Source organism: Cygnus atratus, chromosome 4 (assembly GCF_013377495.2).
Source record: "Cygnus atratus isolate AKBS03 ecotype Queensland, Australia chromosome 4, CAtr_DNAZoo_HiC_assembly, whole genome shotgun sequence".
NCBI lineage: Eukaryota > Metazoa > Chordata > Aves > Anseriformes > Anatidae > Cygnus > Cygnus atratus.
The window spans coordinates 16,552,479-16,571,529 of record NC_066365.1 but is presented as its reverse complement, the minus strand read 5'-3'; the positions used below and the strand labels follow the sequence as shown (position 1 = coordinate 16,571,529).

General features: G+C 59.4%; 2 protein-coding genes across 3 annotated transcripts; one reads left to right on the top strand and one right to left on the bottom strand.

The window, feature by feature from the left end:
* Positions 1-5,179: 5,179 nt before the first annotated feature.
* PARM1 (prostate androgen-regulated mucin-like protein 1) lies at positions 5,180-12,757 on the bottom strand. Its single transcript, XM_035550118.2, has 4 exons — positions 12,646-12,757; positions 6,780-7,445; positions 5,962-6,037; positions 5,180-5,463 (listed from the first exon to the last, which is right to left on the bottom strand). The coding sequence occupies exons 1-4, from the start codon at positions 12,755-12,757 to the stop codon at positions 5,379-5,381; spliced, it is 939 nt and encodes a 312-aa protein (XP_035406011.2). The 3' UTR covers positions 5,180-5,378.
* A 1,545-nt stretch (positions 12,758-14,302) lies between these two features.
* On the top strand, positions 14,303-17,717 carry BTC (betacellulin). 2 transcript variants are annotated; one of them, XM_035540135.2, is made up of 6 exons: positions 14,303-14,419; positions 16,597-16,668; positions 16,862-16,979; positions 17,071-17,217; positions 17,433-17,540; positions 17,629-17,717. In XM_035540135.2, exons 1-5 carry the CDS (start codon positions 14,347-14,349, stop codon positions 17,536-17,538), a joined length of 516 nt encoding a protein of 171 aa, XP_035396028.1. In that variant the 5' UTR covers positions 14,303-14,346; the 3' UTR covers positions 17,539-17,540; positions 17,629-17,717. The 2 variants fall into 2 exon arrangements, with proteins under 2 accessions (XP_035396028.1, XP_050566402.1); XM_050710445.1 differs by having other exon boundaries at positions 17,433-17,717.
* Positions 17,718-19,051: the final 1,334 nt, after the last annotated feature.

Below are 19,051 nucleotides of genomic sequence, written 5' to 3'. Positions count from 1 at the left end.
GCATCACGGCGGAGGCAGGCAGCGCTGGAGTCTCTGGCCTCTACAGCAGCCCCTTGCAGAGGCTGTTCCCTGTGGTGCACTCCCGTCGTCGAGTGCTTCTGCTGTTTCAGCCTGGGCCCCGGTGGGTGTACAGCAGCCTGGATGTGGCAGGTCACAGTCCCTGCTGCCTCCTCCAGGGAACCTTGCAGGGTTTGGCCGTGCGGAGCTGCTCTGGCGAAGCCAGAGGAAATGAAATAACGCGAAGACGGTAATTACCTTTCCTGTACATCATCGCGAAATCGAATCAAAGCGGTCGCTGTTGAGTCATTTCTTTCATAGGGCCTTTATAACTGTGTGTAAAATATATATATATGAACATCTGAGTTAATGGGAGTCATTGGCGTGCCCGGTGGAAGCTCTGGGAGAGCTCTGGGCTTTACCTATGGACAGATGCAATAACTTGCAGCTACCTTTTCTTTGAAAAGAGGTGAATTTGACATCCTTGCACAGGCTCTTCAAGCTGAATAATGCAGCCCTTGCTTTTGCAAAGGGTGGACAGATCAGGGACAACTCTATGTCAGAAGCCAGCAGGAAGGCTGAAGAACCACCAAAAGCTTTCATCCCAGAGCTGGGGGCACACCACCACCATCACTACATCCTCCTCTGATAAGGGGACCCATCAGATGACAAAGCTTACTGTTAGCCCAGTGCTTGCACCATCCCTCCGCTTGCTTTCTGGCGGGTGTAGCGGGTTGAGGTTGAGCTAGCTTTCCCACCAACTGCAGGAAGGCAGTACTGCTGCTGCGAAAGGAACACCTGCCCTTCAGGAGGTGGCCACCATCACCGCACTGTGGGCCTGCAGCGCAGGTGGGTATCCAAACCCACGTCACCCAAGGGTTTTCACCAGCAGCGCTGTTCCAGTTTGCTGCACGTGCTACTGGTTTGGGTTTTTATCAATGCTACTGTTATTATTATTGCATGGTGGTTTAGAGGCATGCAATATGCCTGGATGTATAGAGCCCAAGCCTATGGCTAAAAGAAAGAACTATTTTAAGAAAATGCAGGGCAGTAGCAATGAATGATATCCAAAGAGCAAGTCAGTGGTCCCTCTGTATCAGGGGTCAGAAATGTTCCATACTCACTATTATGGGAAAAAAAATATAACTCGACTAAATCTTACATTCCTCTCAAGAAAACAGCTGTAATTGCCACCTTATTCTTTAGCTGACCAAGTCCTAGATGTTCCCAGGTCGTGCAATTTCAGATGAATGTGACATATTTGCTTATTGTTTACTGCTTGGAGTCTTTAGTTGGAACTTGTGCAAAAATCCTCCTTTTTGGAAGTTAGCTATGGGCAATTTGCTTTTTCTGGTCTCTGATTCTCATCTATTCCAGTGACTGGGAGACAAGTCTCCTGGGGACTGACGGGGTCCATCTGTCAGAGGAAAAGTAGTCCTCTGGCAGATGGACTGAGTCAGGGAAAGGCCAGTAAGGATGATGTTACGATGCGAGTCTGCTGTAGACCACCCAAACCGGGACAAAGAGGTAAACAAAACATCCCACAAGCGACTAGGAGAAATCTTGCAACCACTAGCCCTTGTTCTCATGGGGGACTTCAACTTCCCAGATGGCTGCTGGAAATACAGCACAGCCTGAGGTACTTACTTAAAGCCTTTTTTCATCAGTCTTTTTTAGTCAGACCAACTGTTCCCAGGGTACCCACCCCCTGAGTTGGAAGATGGTGACAGGGAGTGAGATGAAGCTCTTACAATCCAGTGGGAAACTGCAGGTGACCTTCTACAACATTTGAATGTACACAAGCCTATGGGGCCGGATGGGATTTATCCATGGGTGCTGGTGGAAGTGCTCACCAAGCCACTTTCAATAATTTACCATCAGTCTGGGCTAACTGGGGAGGTCCCAGCTGACTGGATGTTGGCAAAAGTGACACCAATCTACAAGAAGGGCAGGAAGGAGGACAGGGGAAACCTGTCAGTCTGACCTTGGTGCTGGGGAAGGTTGTGGAGCACATCATCTTGAGCACCATCGCACCACATATATGGGACAGTCGAGTGATACACAGCCAGCATGGGTTTGTGAAGGGCAGGTCCTGCCTGACTAACCTGATCTCTTTCTGTGACAAGATGACCGGCTTAGTAGGTGAGGGAGAGCCTGTGGATGATGCCTACCTACATTTCAGTAAAGCATTTGAGGCCATTCCCCACAGCTTTCTCCTGGAGGAACTGGCTGCTCATGGCCTGGCTCACTGGGTGAAGAACTGGCTGGGTGGCCGGGCCCAAAGGGGCACTGTGAATGGAGTGAGGCCCAGCTGGCAGCCAGTCACCAGTGGTGTCCCCGAGGGCTCAGTACCGGGGCCAGTTTTGTTTAACGTCTTATCAGCAACCCAGATGAGAGGATTGAGTGCACCCTCAGTAGGCTGTGGATAATTGCAAGCTGGGTGGGAGTGCTGATCTTCCTGAGGGCAGGATCCCTCTGCAGAGAGATCTGAACAGACTAGATCGATGGGCCGTGTCTAATCGCATGGCACTCAACAGAGGTAAGCACCGGGTCCTGTGCTTGGGTCACACAACCCCAGGCAGCAGTACAGGCTTGGGGAAGCGTGGCTGGAAAGCTGTCCAGCAGAGAAGGACCTGGGGTTGCTGGTCGACAGCCAGCTGAACATGAGCCAGGGTGTGCCCAGGTGGCCAAGAAGGCCAACAGCATCCTGGCTTGTATCAGCAGTAGCGTGGCCAGCAGGACCCGGGAGGTGATCATCCCTGTGTACTCGGCTATGGTGAGACCCCACCTTGAGTGCTGTGTTCAGCTTTGGGCCCCTCACCACAAGGACACTGAGCTGCTCATATGTGTCCAGAGAAGAGAGGTGGAGCTGGTGCAGGGAGGAGAAAAGGCTTGTGAGGAGCAGCTGAGGGAACCTGGGCTGTTTAGTCCAGAGAAGAGGAGGCTGAGGGGAGACCTCACCATGCTGCACAACCTGAAAGGAGGCTGCAGGGAGGAGGGTGACAGTGTTTTCTCAGGTGACAACTGGACACAAGGAAATGTCCTCAGCATCCTCTCCCCTCCCTTCCCCAGCCTCCCCAGGCAGCTTGCCGGGGCCGATAGGGGATGCCACAGGCTGCCCTCATGCTTTGGGTCATGACCTGAAGTGAAACCATAAAACTTCTGTTCCACAATATCTCTGCAGGAAATGTTAACTCGGTGGCTGAGAAAGCTCCATCGAGACATCAGTTTTCATCTGTGCATTGGTTTTTCACATCCTGACACGATGTGAGCAGGTTTTATCACACACTGGCTGCTTTGCAAGCATCCCCTCATCCTCAGGGCTGCTGGGGAAAAAGAAGGGGACCCTCATATTAAATACTGCGGAGCTTCAGCATCCCAGGAGGTATTTTGGTTTTCCACAGGTGCCCTCAGGTTCTGCCCCATATCACTCAGTATGGGAAAGGAGTGGTCCCTCCTGGGGTATGCCTGCTAGGATGTATTTAAGCCCATAAACATAAGCTCAGAAGAGAGGATGTCCTGGGGCCCACTGAAACGTCATCTCTTCTTGGCCAAAAGCAAATATAAACAAATATATTATATAAGAATAATATAAGGAAATACAAGAAAAGAGACACCCTATCATAAAACTTGCCCTGTATATGCTGAAAGCTTGTCTTTCCTCAGCTGGATAGGCTTGAAGTTGCTGTTATCAGTGCATTTTTCTCCCATTAACTCATCTGGTTTCTCCTAGAGCTGGCATACTCCACCAAGGAACCATGGGATTGTCATGGACCCATTTCCCACCAGCCACACCAATGCTGGAAAAAGCAATATATGAGCAGTGCCCTCCCTGCACAGGTTGTGGTTTTAATTATCACAATTTCCTCTTCTCCCCTTGGTCATTCCCAGTACCTTGATTGCTTTTCTTGCCTGCTGTCACACCTGCTCCAAATCTGCAGTGCCCTTCAGCGCAGGGCAGAGGAGACCCAGGTGCACGCGGTATTTCAGATAAGGGCAAACCTTAGGGCTGTGCAGTGCTTTAGCAGCATTCTCTGCTTTATTCAGTTTCTACCTGGTTTGAACTAAAAGAGATTAAACAACCACTTGGTAACCGCAGCTCAGCCTTAGTGCCACCAAGCCCAGCAGTGGGATCTCCGCATTGAGGTGAACCTCAGCCACCCAGTGACAGCTCCCAAAAAAACGATGAAGTTTTCTCCAGGGGCCCACTGGTTTGGGTGCTGGGGAGACCCTGTTGTGGGGGCAGTGACCGGCCCCTTCCCAAAATAACCCCCTGCTCCAGTGCTCACCCAGCGTCACCCAGATGCTCGCGCATCATGGCTAGAGGAGGGCTGGAGCTCCTGGTTTCAGGAGACACATGGGGCTTGCTCCGCCACAGAGCCAGAGCAGAAATGCAGTCCTGCCCATCATAGCTGTCCCCTGAATGGGCAGCTTCAAGGTGCTGATCCCACAAAAGTGACAAAAAGACCTTGCCAGCACACCTGCTCTGGTAGAAGCATGCATCTGCATTACAGCGTGTAAAGATGAGACCAGCCATAAATCACCCCTTTTCTCTTTTTCATTTTTTTTTTTTTTTGTCCAAGCAGGTATATGCATAAACTGGGGATTAAAGCAGCTTCAGTGTATTTTAGAGGAGAGGTATTTCAAGGATTAAAAGTAATGTTGTGAAGCAAACAGCTATGGGTGCAACAGTGAGTTGCTTCTCATCCCAGAAGTGCAGGTGGGAAGCACAACTTTCCTGGGGGTTCCCACATGGTATTTGGGAAAATAAACATAAAAATTAAAAAGTGGGATTAAAAAGGAAATAAGCTTCTGTGCACAAACACACACACAAAAAGAAAAGAAAAAAAAAAAAAGAAAACAGAGGCAAAGGAGCAGTTGTAATTTCCTGTCACCCATGGCAAGCTACCACGGGTGAGGGAAGGCAGAGGATTTTGCAGTGGGGCAATGCAAGGAGGTGATTTTGGAGGGAGGGGTGCACAAAGCAGTGGGACCGTCTTAGCTTCCCCCATGTTTCTTCCGGGGGCACCACGATGCAGTCTAAGCCTCCCCCCTCACCTCCCCCAGGGAATTCGGGTTTATCGGGCTAAAAGCAAAGCTGCCAACCCCCCCCAAGACCCACTCCGCTGCTGAAGCCGAGGTGCGGCGGCATCCATCCCATATTATCAGAGAGCTTCCCACGCAAAGGGCCAACGCTCAGGTTTATTGTGGGTGCCATGCACCCGCCCTCCAGCCGCCTGTCCTCTGCTGGACCTGCCGTGGTCCTGCTCACGGCGGTTGTGGCCCAGGCGCCTGCTCTGGCCGCGACCCAGCACGCACGGTGGGGGGGAAGCAGCGGGTGCTGTGTTGCAGAAGCGCTGATAAATAAGGATCTTCTCCTGCTAGGAGTCGTCGTAGAGGGGGTTGTTGTAATTCCCCCAGGAGCCGTAGTCGTGGTCGTCCAGCAGCCGGCCATAGGAGGAATGCCTGTGGGGAAGCACGCACCAGGTCAGCCTGCAGAAGGCAAATGCAGCCAGGGGTGCCTGCAGAGTAGCGGGCACACCGGCTGCCCTCCAGCACCTTGAAGCCCAAATTTATCCCTCATTCGGGCAGGAAAAATCCCCCATGCTTTGCCATGGCCTGTGCGGGGAGGAGAGTGCTGAGCTTGTGGCGCTTGCAGGATGGGCTGCGAGGAGCTGGCAGGAACACAGATACGGGAGCTGTATTTATAAGACACTGGCTGTTTCGGTGGTTTATTAGCTCTTTTACTGTGGGGTAAAATTAAATAAATGCACCTGAGCCCTCACAGCTCAGCTTTTGGGGTATTTCAGCTGGGGGCACTTTGCCACCGGCACATCCCACCCCGACCACCTGCCTGTGGAAAGGCGCCTTTTGGTAGGGGCATGATATACAAGGCTGCGACTCGAGGCCTTGCCCCGAGGCATGGCCCTCATTCTTGCCCCTGCTGCGGGCTGCTGGCCTTACCTGATCTTGAGGTACGCCGCCCCGAAGACCAGCACCACCACCACGATGACCACCACTGTTATGGCCACGATGCTCCCTGCGGGCAGCACCAGAGAGAGCAGCACTCAGCCCCCACCCCATCGTCCACAGCAGCTCTGGATGCAACCCCGCCAGCCATCGCCAGCACAGACACCCCCGCAGTGCTTCCCAAAGCCCCTTCTGGAGGCTGCTGGGCCATGCAGCAGTGTCAGGCACCCATATACTTTCGGGATCTCCCCCTTCCCGTAACACAGTGCAGGTGGATTTGGGCTAAAACACAACTGGGTTTCTCTCCAGGGCCCACAGGTCACAAAGTAATCACGGTGGGAGGCTACCGCAGCCAGGTGGTGGGTGGTTTCTCCATGGCTGCCAACAGACAGGCCCCATTTCTTCCTTGACCAGGAGCTTTAGAACAGGTAGCACCAGCTTCATGGTCGCTCCAGAGGGAACATGTTTCTCCTCTCCCTTACTCCTAGCCCATCGTCAGGAAACTTCTTTCCTCCCCTCCGTGAGCTTTTAAGGACAACCATGAGGCTAAGGATTTTGTTCACAACCGAGCACCTAAGTTTGGGTATCTACGACCCCTTCCCTCCACAGGTGGAGCAGATGACATGGGCTCCTCCAGGGAGCACATCAAGAAAGCTCAGCCTTGCTCTCAGGGTTGACAGCCGGGCTCTTGTGTCACTTCTGGGTGGAAAAACAACTAGAAAGGGAAGCCATAAATGACAAGGGCAGGAAAAAAAAAAAAAAAAAAGTGGTGTATGTGCCTGCATACGTGCACGGGGAGGGGAGCTGCTCACCTGCGCTCAAGGCACGTGGGACCTCTTCCATGGTGACTCCGGTGGCGGGGGTGCTTTTGCCGTCGGCTGTGTCCTCGGTGGGGCTGGCCACAGTCACTGAGGGGGATGTGGGCTCCATGGCCAGGCTCGATGCCACAGCCATCGTCCCTGGGGAAGGGACATCCTTCATCGGCATCGGTGACTGGGTGGTGCTGCTGGGGACGGTCGGTGGGGACAACACCGTCCCAGGGGATGAGTATGGGGTGCTGCTGCGTGGGGAGGAAGAGGAGGGTGAAGGTGTGCCCGTGGGGCTGGGAGGTGTCCCCAGATCCGTCGTCCCTCCCTCCACGCTGTCATTATGTGCTGTCCGAGGACCTGGGGCGGTCTCCAAGGCTGGTGGCACCGAGCTGAAGGCTACGGGGGGGTTGTCTGCTGCAGCGACGGTGCTCGTGGGGATGGAAGCAGGGGACAACATGGCCACAGTGCCCCCATTGGGGTCATCCACCTCAGCTGGCCTGGAGGACACCTCATCTCTGGTGGGTCCTGTGGCAGTCAGTGGTGCAGGCTGGTGGGGAGCTGCTGCAGGGACAGCTGTGCCCCCCGAGCCTGGCCCTGCTGCTGTCCCCACCACTTCTGGGGGGGCACTGGCGGGGACAAGGGGTGAAGTTGTGGGGTCATCACCAAGTCCTGGGAGGGAGAAAAATGAGGGTTAGTAAGGGAGACATCCTTGTGGCAGCTGGCATCTTGTGTGCTTGTCACAACTCCCAGGAACCCGAAGTCAGCTGAAATCCCCCTTTAGGAGAAGACAGGGAGGGAAAGGAGGATTTCTTCCTGCTTTCGTTCCTGGGCCATGGAGTAGAGGGTCCCAGCACCCTGGGACTCCCCATCCCATGCATCCCAACCCACCCCCCTGCAGGGCTCAGCACCCCTAGCCCAGACTGGCAGCCCCATCCCCACCGCCCCTCCAGCAGGCACCATGCAGCTGGGGACGATAACACTGGGCAGCTTTCTTCTCTCCCATTTCTTTGTGCATTCATTCATCTCCATTTCTTAGCATGAAGATGAGTCATTCTTTCCCCTGTCCCCACCAGTGACTGCTATTTTTTTCTCCCTCCTGCTCTCTCCAGAGAGAAGCTCAGCTCCAGGCCATCCCCAGCAGCTCCCCAGGCACAGCCAGGCTGTGGAAAGGGCATGCCAACAGCAAGTGACGTCGGGAGGAATTTCTATTTCCATGCACTCTCTTATGTACACCCCTGAGCACCTTGTCATGGGGCTATGTGAGAAAGGAGGAAAACAATCTCAAGACAACACTGATTTTCGTTCCTGCCCTGAAAGCCAGCTCCCCCAAAGCCCCTTGCTGGTGGCACCCAGGAGGGCTGGCTCCAAATCCCAGTGCTGAAGGGGAGGTGGGAGCACTTGGAGGCATGTTGAGGTTAGAGTAGTTGATTTTCCCTTTATAGCCTTTTTTTTATTTTTTGGTACAGGTACACTGCTATCCCCCATTTCTCCTCCCTTGACCAGGTTCAAGCATGCCCGCAGTCTTCCCAAGACTCACTTGGCAGGGGGAACATGGAGGAGATCAAAGGCGAGGGAAAGGAGGTGTTCTGGGGTGGCCTTTTGTTTATTTAAAGGGAAGCGGGCACAGGTTCCTGGCAGGTGGCATCCGCAGTCCCGGGCTGCCTTCACGAGGAGCACTGAGCACCTCTCCCAGGCAGGCGGCAGGACTCGGCACCACGAGCTGTGCCACCACCAGGCCTCACTCCCCCACCAGCAGGCAGCGTTAATTCCAAACACAAAATCACACCTGCAGGCACCTAAACCTCTGCAAAGGGAAGTGCCGAGCTCGCACCCAGCGTTTTGGGAGCCCGGGACCTAGAGGTGGCCACGCCGGGTCAGGAAGCAGCTGCCAAGGGGACGTGCTGACGGCCTGCACCACGCGTCCTCCAGCCCTGGGGCTCTCGAGGTCAGGCTTGGCCCTGCACCTCGGTGGCTTTGAAGTAAGGCTGCCCACAGACATCCCAGGGCACGTCAGCGGGGTGTGACTGACCCAGCAGGTTACAGGCTGTCACCGCAGCCTTTAGCAGGACGTGTTGCTGCTCTACCAGGTGTGGCAGGACCCCAGAGGGCTGCCAGGCCTCTGCGAGACCTCGCTGACCCTCTGAGAAACCTCCCTGGGATCCTGTGCTGCCTGCTTGAAGCCTCACCCAAACCCCAAACTGCAGATGCACTTGGTCGTGCCGAGTATTGTTAATAAAGTGGTGTTAGCCCAGCAGCAGTGGGTTACTCTGTGCATTTCAAGAAGGCCGTCCCATGTGAGGTGTCCCACAGAATCGCCGGGTCTGGAGGCGAGCTGATGGGGATCCTGCAGAGCTGGCAGGGCTGCTGGCCAGGATGAGTCAGAAAGTTTCCGATAATATCTACAGGGCTGAAAGGCAGCTGGCCTCACGGGCAGGGCTGGATGCAGTCCTCGGCTGGGCGCCTGTCCCAGGCGGGTCACAAGTCACAGGCATTGCCCAGGAGAGCGCAAGCAGCTGAAAGAAATCACCCTGCTGCCCCAGCCGCCGCGCTCGGCCCTGGCCATCCACCTCCTGCCTGGGCAGGGCCGGTCCCAGCCGAGCTCGGCTTCCCAGGTGGGTAACGCTGCCTCTGGAAACCCTAAATGTCCCAGCCCTGCACCACCATCGCCACGGGACCCCGAGCTCCAGCCTGGCCACTGCCACCTCAGGTCACAACACGTCAGGCTGTCCTCTCCTCCAGCATAGAAAAGGGATCCCACCAGCAACACAGGCTGCTCCTGAGCCTTGGGTCCTGTGGGGACCCTGCGGAGCATCCCTGGCTGAGGGCCCCACATGCCACCACATCCTGCTCAGGATGGCCTGTACCCACAGGGCTGGGAGGTCACCAGCAAGCCGGGTCCTCTACGAGCACACCTGAAAAGGTGAAGAACTGCTGAGGCAGTGGTTCCCTTGTCCTCCCAGCACCTGGGCTGTGGCTGGGAGCAGTAGCCAGAAGAGTGCACTGGAACAAAAGATAGAAAAGCACCAGAAATCTTCCTTTAGGACCACATGACTTCAGGAGCTAGGAGGCAGTCAGGGTTGTCAAAGCAACTGAAGGACATCAGTTATCAAAGGATACCAAGCATAGTTCAGCACCAAGGAATGTGCCCATCTGATTCCCTTAGGGCCTTACTGCCCTGCTGGACCCGGCTGGGAGCAGGGCTGGATGCGGAGCTGCTGGGACAAGGCACATCGCCTGGTGCCATCCCTTCTGCCCAGGTTACAGCCCCGTGGGGGCTTTGCACGGGTTGAAGATGGAAACAGGAGAGAAAAATCCAAATCCCTGTAATGCAGATATCCTCCCCTTCGAGAACATCAATCCCAGTCATCTGGGAAACCCCAGGTACACCACCTAGTGCACGGAGCAGCTCCCTCTCCTGCGGGCATGCTGTTGTCCTGGTTCCTGCATGTCACATGAAGGTGATGTCTCACTTACGTGCCCTGCTTTGGAAACACATACCTGACCTGGGCTGGGAGCTTCATTAGCAGCACATTGCTCGGAGCCACTCCAGAAGCAAGCGTGGCAAGCTTTTCGGCTGTTACACCAGCTGAGAGGCAGCTCAAAAGAGAGGAGCTCCAGCCCAAGAAAACGAAGCCGGATGTGGCAGCTGTGCCATGGCAAGCAGGTAGTCCTCATCTACATGGGGAATGCAGCAGTGCTCTCACCCTGGGTTAACCCAGACCCACCTGGCAGCGGTCCCCAGCCATCGCATTTGCTGTGCATCTCCTTCAGGAGACAAGTGAGAGCAGCGTAGGGAATGGTGCACCTTATCCTGACTATGACACCCTCCACGTTTAACCTAGCCACCCTTTCTGAAGCCAGGAAATGCAACAGTGAACAATGGCCAGGTCAGCCCAGAGGAGAACCCATGGCTGCTCAGCAAACTGGATGCTACTTCCTACCCCAGCCCAGCAGCTGCCTCTAGAAGAAGCATAGAGGTAAGACCCATTTTTATGTCATGGGTCTGGGTTTGTGGAAGCAAAACCAAAGGGCAGCCTCATCTTCTGCCCGCAGGATCTACCCAGGGTGAACAATTGCAGACAGTGATCCAGCGCCATCCACCATCCCACACAAAGCGATACAAGTGCAGGACACGTGGCCAAAAGCAAGTCTACAGGAGCAACCTATACAAAACCCAAAAACAAAACCCTGGAGACAAACAACTTACAGCACGATAGCACTGCCACATGCCCCAAGCACACAGCTCGGGTGAGAAACGGGCCCCCCAGCCAAGCTGAAATAAGAGGTTATTTCTCCCTGGTGGGCAGAGAGAGAGTGGGCAGGGGTCCCAGGTGCAGATCCTGGGGATGCCTGGGGACCCGCTTTCCTGAGCCCCGTCCCCTTGGGAGAGGCTGCCCCGAGCACCCCTCCACCCAGGTGGGTGCTGACTGGGGACATTTCTGTCATTGCTGGGGTTATTTCCCAGCTAAACACGACAGGGCTGCCCTCTAAATCATGGCCACACTTGCCTGCATGCTGCACAGCGTACAGCAGAGAAGCTCATAAAGGTTTTTCTCCCAAGAGACAGAGCAACCCGTGGCCAGCCTGGTGCCCAAGCTGCCCAAGGGGCCTGAGCACGGGGTGAAAGCCTCTGGGGCTGCTGCTGGACCCTGGTCTGCAGGTCCCCATCCCCTCGTGAGTCCCTTTGGGATGGGTGGCATCACCTGGGTGCTGAGGCTCACCTCATTCGCAGACCTTGCCCTCTGCGTCAGCTGGGCCGGCAAGGCTGCAAGCACTCTAATTTGCCTCCTGAGCAAGAAGTCAGAGGTATGACAAACTTCCTCCTTCCTCTCAAACACTGTGCAAGGGTTGCTATTATTTCATTACAGGGCCAAGAAAAGCACGGAGTTATTCCTGCCAAGCTGCATCCTCTCTGTCATGAAGCCCTGGAGAATGAACTTGAGGCACATTTAAATAATACATTGATGCCAGAAGACTTTTTCTTGTAAATACTGCTCCAGCGGAGAAAAATTATAGAAAACACCCAAAAGATCCAGGCCCTTGATGGAAGCATCCCAAAAGCTGCGGGGCCAAAATCCTAGGAAATATTCCTGGGTTCTTCCACGGGGGCCCTGCCGGTGCTGCAGAGCTGGGTGCTGGTGGGAATGGTGCCGGAACTATCCTGGGCACTGGGAAAAACAGCTCCCAGTGGGCACGGGAGGGATGCTTGGCTGGGGGGAGATGTCCCAGGAGCAGCTGATGTGCTCTGAGCACTCTGGTCCCCTCGCAGGTTTCCCTTTGCCGGGGATGCACAGCATGCACGAATGGCTGAGAGTGCTCCCGTGCTTGTTTTCCCCCCCCCTCACTTTCCAGCAGTGAAAATAAAGTAAAAGCCGGGCAGGCTGAACGTTTCTGAGGCTGAGCCCGGGGCAGTGTGCCCAAAACCTTGCACAGTGGGGTCCCCTCGTGCAGTGGGTGAATGTCCCCGGATCCCACCGAGGGGGGCACAGCCTCTTGCTGCTGTGCCTGCCGCGTTTCTCCCTGCGTGGGGCTTGCCCACCGCCCCCCCCCCCCCCCCCGGCTGCTTTTGGGCTGCCCCCAAATCCCCTCAGGAGTGGTTGGGGGCACACCTCCGTCCCTGTGCCATGCAAGTGACAGGAGCGGCCAAGCATCTCTGCCCACCCCACTAGTGGCCGCGGACACGCGTGGCTCCAGGCTGGGCGCATCCCCCCCCTCCCCCCCCCATCCCGAGGACCCGCGGGTGGTGGTTTTATTTTGGGGGGGGGGGGGGTTATTTCCCACGGGGCCCCTCACCCCTAACATCCCCCCACCCCCACGGCAGGGGGGTGCCCCCCGCGTGCCCTTCCCACGCGTGTCCCCGGCCGCTCACCTGCCGGGAGGAGGAGGAGGAGGGCGAGGAGGAGGCGGCAGCAGCAGCCCATGGTCCCGGCGGCGCGGGCAGCCGCGGAGGGAGGGAAGGAGGAGGCGGGATGGGGAGGCATCGCCAGCCCCGCTCCCCGCCCCGCTCCCCGCCCGCAGCAGCCCCGGGAGCGCAGCGGCACCTGCTGGCACCGGGACGGGGCCGGGAACCGGGACGGGGCCGGGAACCGGGACGGGGCCGGGCGGCGGCTCCGTCGCCCCCCTGCCAGGCGGGGTGCCCGCACGCCCCCCGGCCGGGCGCAGCTCGGGGTGCTCGGAGGCTGGGGACCCCCCCTCGGGGAGACCCCCCGGGATGTCACTCGGTCCCCTTCCTCCCGCAGAGCCCCTGAACCTGCCGGCCCGGCCGAAGCCACCACGGCACGGCCACCTCTCCCCCGCCACCTCTGCCCGCGCTGCTTGGCACGGGCGGTAAGAGCGGGCGCCTTGGTGGGCCCGTTTTATATCCCCCCGTGCCTGAGGGGTTCTCCGGGTCTGCTCCCAGCCTCTCGCAGCCTCCTGCGTTGTCCTGATGTTTTGGTGTCTGGGAAAGCTTCTCGGCGGAAAGCCCTTCCTACCGCTGCGGTCAGCGGGCAGCGACGCAGATTTTAGCCAGGCAGGTGGCGAGGAAAGGGCTGGTTTTTCAGACTCAAAGAGGTGAAACCAAGAAAAAAAAAAAAAAAAAAGAAGAAGGGAAAGAGGGCAGCAAGGGGGCAAAGGACGAAACAAGAGCGAGTTTGCTGAGCAGGAAGGGCAGCTGGGCTTGGGGAGTGCTGGAGGTAGCGGTGCACACAAAGGGGACGGGTGAGCAGAGCCGGGAGTCACCCCAAGAGCGGTGTGGGGTCTGGTCCGACGGCCGGCAGCGGTGTCGGGGACACCGCAAGGGTCACGACGTGGAGCAGAGACGGGCTGGCCACGGGTCTCCAGACCTTTTCCCTGGAGGTGGATGGGATTCTCCTAACGGAGGAGGGGGCCGTGAGCTGACACCGAAGGATTTGGGGCGAGCAGGACGCTGTGTGGGGGGCACTTGGCGAGCTGCAGCACCGGGGGTGACTTCTGCCTTCCACGTCCCCAGCGTGGCCAGGGGACAACCCACGGCCGCCAGGGCCCCACGCGTGGGGTTTTGCTCTCCGGGGCTGCTGCAGGAGCTCGCTCGAGCCCCGGCCGGCGGCCAAATGGGGCGGCTGCCAGGGCTTGCATCCATCGCTGCCATCCTGCGGTTTGAGGTCACCGCTCCCTTCCCAGCCCCTCTTTCCTCCGCCCGAGCTCACGCTGCAGGGACGGCGGGCACGGGGCGAGCCGGGGGGGCCCACCCTGCGGTGCCACCCCCCTCCCGGCACCCACCGTCCCACCGCCGCGACACGGAGCTGCCGGGACCCCCGCGGCGGGGACGTTCGGGAGGGTGCGAAGGGTCCCGTCCCCTCCCCGCTTCCCCGCAGCCCCCGATGAGGGGCCGGTGGGGAAACCCTCGCCACCGGGACCCCACCCGTGGGTTTCCACGCCGCGGGGGGGAAGAGGAGGAGGAGGAGGAGGAGGAGGAGGAGGAGGAGGAGGAGGAGGGCAGAGGGAATGGGTGGCGGTGCTGGCAGCGGCCGCCCCCGTCCCGCCCCGTCCCGTCCCGCCCCGCCGCGGCCGCCGGGCACCGGGCACCGGGCAGGCGGAGGCTGCGGCGCCCATGGAAGCGGCGGCGGCCCCGGTGCCGGGCGGCGGCCCCGGTCCCCTGCTGCTCTGCCTGGCCCTCGCCTCCGGTAAGCGGCGGCACCGGGGCGGCGAGGGGGGGGCCTGTCCCGTTACGGGGCTCGCATGGTCCTGGAGAGGGGTCCCCGCACCCTGAGCCCGCCCGGGGTGCTCCCGTCCCGTCCCGTCCCTTCCCGGCCCGGTGCTCGCCGTGCCCAGCCCGGTGTCCCGCACGCCTGTCCCGGTGCCACCTCTGGTCCCGTCCCCGGTGCCCCGCGGTGTCCCCGTGTCCTGTCCTGGTGGTCCCCGGTTGCGCCCGGCCGTGGGCGAGGGCTGCGCTCGGCTCTGAATCCCTCGGGACTGAGCGGGGCACTTTTGTCACCTGCACTGGGACCCTGCCCGCCGGTGGCCTTGTTGCCAGTGGACGTGTGGACGTGCGGGCAGATGTGTGGACAGACGTGTGGACGTGTTTCGCTGTCCCAGGCAGCAGCAGGGATGGAGGATGCGGGCGCAGCGAGCACCTCTCCAACAGGTGCACGCGTTGGCGCAGGAACGGGCATCTTCCCGCTGCGGGGTCTGGCTCTCTGAGCACTAAAAGTGCACGAAAGGGGAAGGTCCCACCTCGGAGTGCTCCTTCCCACCTCCGGACGGGAGCAGCCCCGGCTCAGCCCTTTGGTGGGGCTGGTGTCACGCTCTGCCCAACCCGCACCCGCCCGGGGAATGGTGCCCGACCTGTTTCGGGGCTGCGGTGCCCGGCACGGGGCGGATGGAGGGCGTCAGATCCAGCGCTGGGAGCCGCCGATGGGCAGGCTGAGACCCAGCTTTTGGGGACCCCGCGGTGCCACCAGCACCCGCAGCATCCCCGGTGCCACCACCCCGCTGAGGGGAGGCTGCCGGAGGGAGGCCACCGGGGCCTCGCGGAGGGCGGCTGCGGCAGCTGTTTGCAATAAGGCCGGGGGAACTGCCCTGCTGGGGAGCTTCCCGCGCTGAGCCGCACGCTCGGGGTGAAGTCAGCCCACAGCTGGTGCCGGGGGGCCCGCCCTGGCCTCGTCCCTTCTGCTGGAGGCAGCGCAGGCTGAGCCCCGCTCCCTTGGCGCCCGGTCGCTCGAAGCGTGCCGCTGCGCCAGCGGTGCCTATATATAGCCAGGAGGGACGCGGGTGCTGGAAAAGGCTCCAACACCAGCCAGGGGACACGGGAGGCTGCCCACGCTGCCACCCCGCTCGCTGGTGACCCTCCCAGGCTTGCCCCTCGCGGGGAGGCTGTGCTGGCCTAGCAGGACGTCGCGCCCACCCCAGCTCTTCCCCACGGGACAGGGACGTGCCCGCTGTGCCGCGCAGCACCGTGCCGTGCCACCCCACGGGAGACACCCGGCCCCGCCGGCAGGACCCGTCCCCAGCTCGGCCCCACGCCGCGGAGCCGTGCTGAGTCAGTGCTGGTATGCCGGCGATCCGGTTACCGCGCCGCTGCCTGCGAACATCCCAGGGCGTCCCTTTCCTGGCTGGCGCCCGCAAGGTGCCAGACCCAGGGCGCTTGCCTCGGCTGGGCTCCCTGACAGATGTCCCATGTCCTGCTGCGGCAGCAACGTCACAGCGGGGGCTTGGCACGGTGGCACGTGAAGCCTCCAGGTGCTGGTTTGCAGCACGGCCACCTCACCCGTTCCTGTTGCCAGCACGTTTTTTAGACACCGGAGGCTCTTCCCAAAGGGGCCGCTTAGCTGCTGCGTCCATCCCTGCCTGGGGCTCCACCCGGCTTGCCCCTTCGAGGCTCTTCCAAAGGGGCCGCTTAGCTGCTGCGTCCATCCCTGCCTGGGGCTCCACCGGCTGCCCCTGTGTCCCCCAAGCCCGTGCCAACAGCACGAAGGGGATGGGGTGGTGGCAGGAGGGTGCCTGGTGGCATGTGGCACCACGATGCCACCTGGCCAGGCACCTGCAGACAGGGACCAGCTTCCCTTCCCTTCCCTTCCCTTCCCTTCCCTTCCCTTCCCTTCCCTTCCCTTCCCTTCCCTTCCCTTCCCTTCCCTTCCCTTCCCTTCCCTTCCCTTCCCTTCCCTTCCCTTCCCTTCCCTTCCCTTCCCTTCCCTTCCCTTCCCTTCCCTTCCCTTCCCTTCCCTTCCCTCCCCTCCCCTCCCCTCCCCTCCCCTCCCCTCCCCTCCCCTCCCCTCCCAGGGAAAAGCTGACGATGATGCTTCAGAGGGAAGGGGGTCCCCTCCCTGTGCCGCTCCCCTGAGCCATGCCTCCTCCTCTCCAGGCCTGGCTCTTTTCAGCTGCGTGGGCGCCGACGCCAACGTGACCGAGGGGCTGCCCTGCGAGGGCTGTGCAGGTAACAGGGGGGCGGCCAGCGGCGCGGATGCCAGCGGTGTTTTGTCTGGCGCACCGCTTATCAGCGCCGTGTCCCCGAGCCGGCAGCGGCCAAGGACATGTGCTGGCGGCCTGCCTGGCTCAGGCTCGCCACGGTTTGGGGAGCATCTCGGGGCGCTGCCACCCCCAGGGCCACCCTGTGCTCGTCCCCGCAGGTAACGTGACGCAGCTGCGGCGGCGGGGCCACTTCTCCCGGTGCCCCGAGGAGTACCGGCACTACTGCGTCAAGGGCAGGTGCCGCTTCCTCGTGGCCGAGGCAGCGCCGGCTTGCGTGTAAGTCCGGGTGGAGAGGGCCCGGTGGCGCAGGGGGACAATGTGAGGTGGTGTTTGGACTCCTATCCTTGTCCCCTGTGCCGCGGGGCAGGTGCGAACGGGGCTACACGGGGGCGCGGTGCGAGCGGGTGGACATCTTCTACCTGCGGGGCGACCGGGGCCAGATCGTGGTTATCTCCCTCATCGCTGGCATCGTCATCCTCATCGTCTTCGTCGTCTGCACCTGCCTCTGCGCACAGTACGTGGGGACGGGGCGTGGGGATGGGAGGAGCGGGAGTGGTGTTTGAGGGCGCTGGGGCATCGCCACGGGGCTGGGAGCCATCCACAGCCCCATCCACAGCTTCCATGGGGTGGGATGAGAGGAGGGGGGGGGGGGGCAACAGTGTGGCAGGCCCCGTGGTGGTGCCTCATCCTGATTATTTTTTTAATTATTACCCCCTCCCCCCAAAAAAGCCACTGTCGGAAGCAGCGCAGGAAGAGGAAGGAAGAGGAGATGGAGACGCTGAGCAAGAACCTGCCCTCCAAAAGCGAGGACGTGCTGGAGACAGACGTCGCATGAAGGTGTGGGGGGCTGCGGGGGGTCGATGGGGACCTCCCCACCCCCTTTTTGGGGGGCTCTGACAGCTCCCCTGCTCTCCTCTCCCCGCAGCGGCTGCAGGAACCTGCAGGCGGGTCCCAGCGCCGGCCGGAGGGGCAAGGGGTCGCGCTTGTCACGGTGCTAATAAAAGGGTGACCGAACGCCTGCGCCTGTCTGCGTGTTGCAAAGGGGACGCGCTCCCTACCAGTGATCCCCACCCCACCCCAGCTACCTGTGACCCTGTTAATTACCAGTGACACCCCTTCTCACCCCCCCCCCCCCCGCAACCCCATTTTCTGTGAGTTTCAGCTCAAACTCCTCCTTTTAAGTAAAAACATGCTCCTGCAGGCACAGGGGCCCTGCACATGTGGCCGCTTCAGGGTTTGCACTCTGGCTCCTGCCATCCTCCGAGTCCCATCGCTGGCACCAGCTGGACACAGGCAGCTCCTGCAGCCTCTTTGCTGATGGTTCCTCACCAGGGATTTGCCGGTGCCAGCGGTGCCACAGGGCTGTGCTTGCTGGCACATGGAAGTGCTCGACCCCAGGGTGGAGCAGTGCCCTGAGGGAGGCTGGTGGGGAGGAGACACGTGGTGGGTGCCAGGGGCAGCTGTGGGTGGCAGCATGGCCCTTGGCTCCTGGTGGCTGTGCTGTGTCTGGTCTGGGTGCCACAGTCCCTGTGGGCACCACCTGCCCTGTGCCTCGTGGCTCCACTCATGGCTGGGGACAGCCCGGCTCTGCACCTCGGGGAGCGCAGCTCCTGCCCCGACACCTCCAGCTCCAGGTAACTGCAGCCCGTCATAAATAAATTGGTGTTGTAATATGAACATTGAAAGTCACCGTTGTACGCTGTATGGATACTGTCTAACTAGTTTGCAATTACTGATTAGTTAGCCCTGGACTTCTCCAGCTCATTTGCAGCTCCAGCTTGTGGATGTCTCCAGACCTGGAAGTCTCCTGGACATCTCCAGCTCATTGCACCTCCAGTTCATTTGCACCTCTGGCTCTGTTTTGGCTCCAGCTCATGACAGTGTCCTTGTAAAAACAACCTGGGCTTTAGACAAGGTTGTAAAACAATCACCGACAGAACTCGAATGTTAATATTGAATGTCGTAGTTGTACATTGCATAGATACTAATTAGTTTGTATGTACTGATTAAATGGCCCTGGACATCTCATACCTCAGGGATATCCCCAGCCCTGGATGCCTCCAGAGACACCTCCTGCTCATTGTGGCGTCGACTCATACACACCTCCAGCTTGTGACAGCTCATGCTTGTTGCAACAGTCTGGGGTTTGGACAAGGCTGTACATCAATCACTGTCGTAACTTTAATACTGCATGTTGTAGTCGTGCAGTGTGAATTGAAGTATGGAGTAGTTTGTGTTTCTGGATCCCTTGGCCCCTGTGTCTGCAATCCACGGATGCCTCCAGCCCCCAATGTCTCCTGGATGTTTCCAGCTCACCATAGCTCCAGCTCATTTCTGACCCCTGGTAA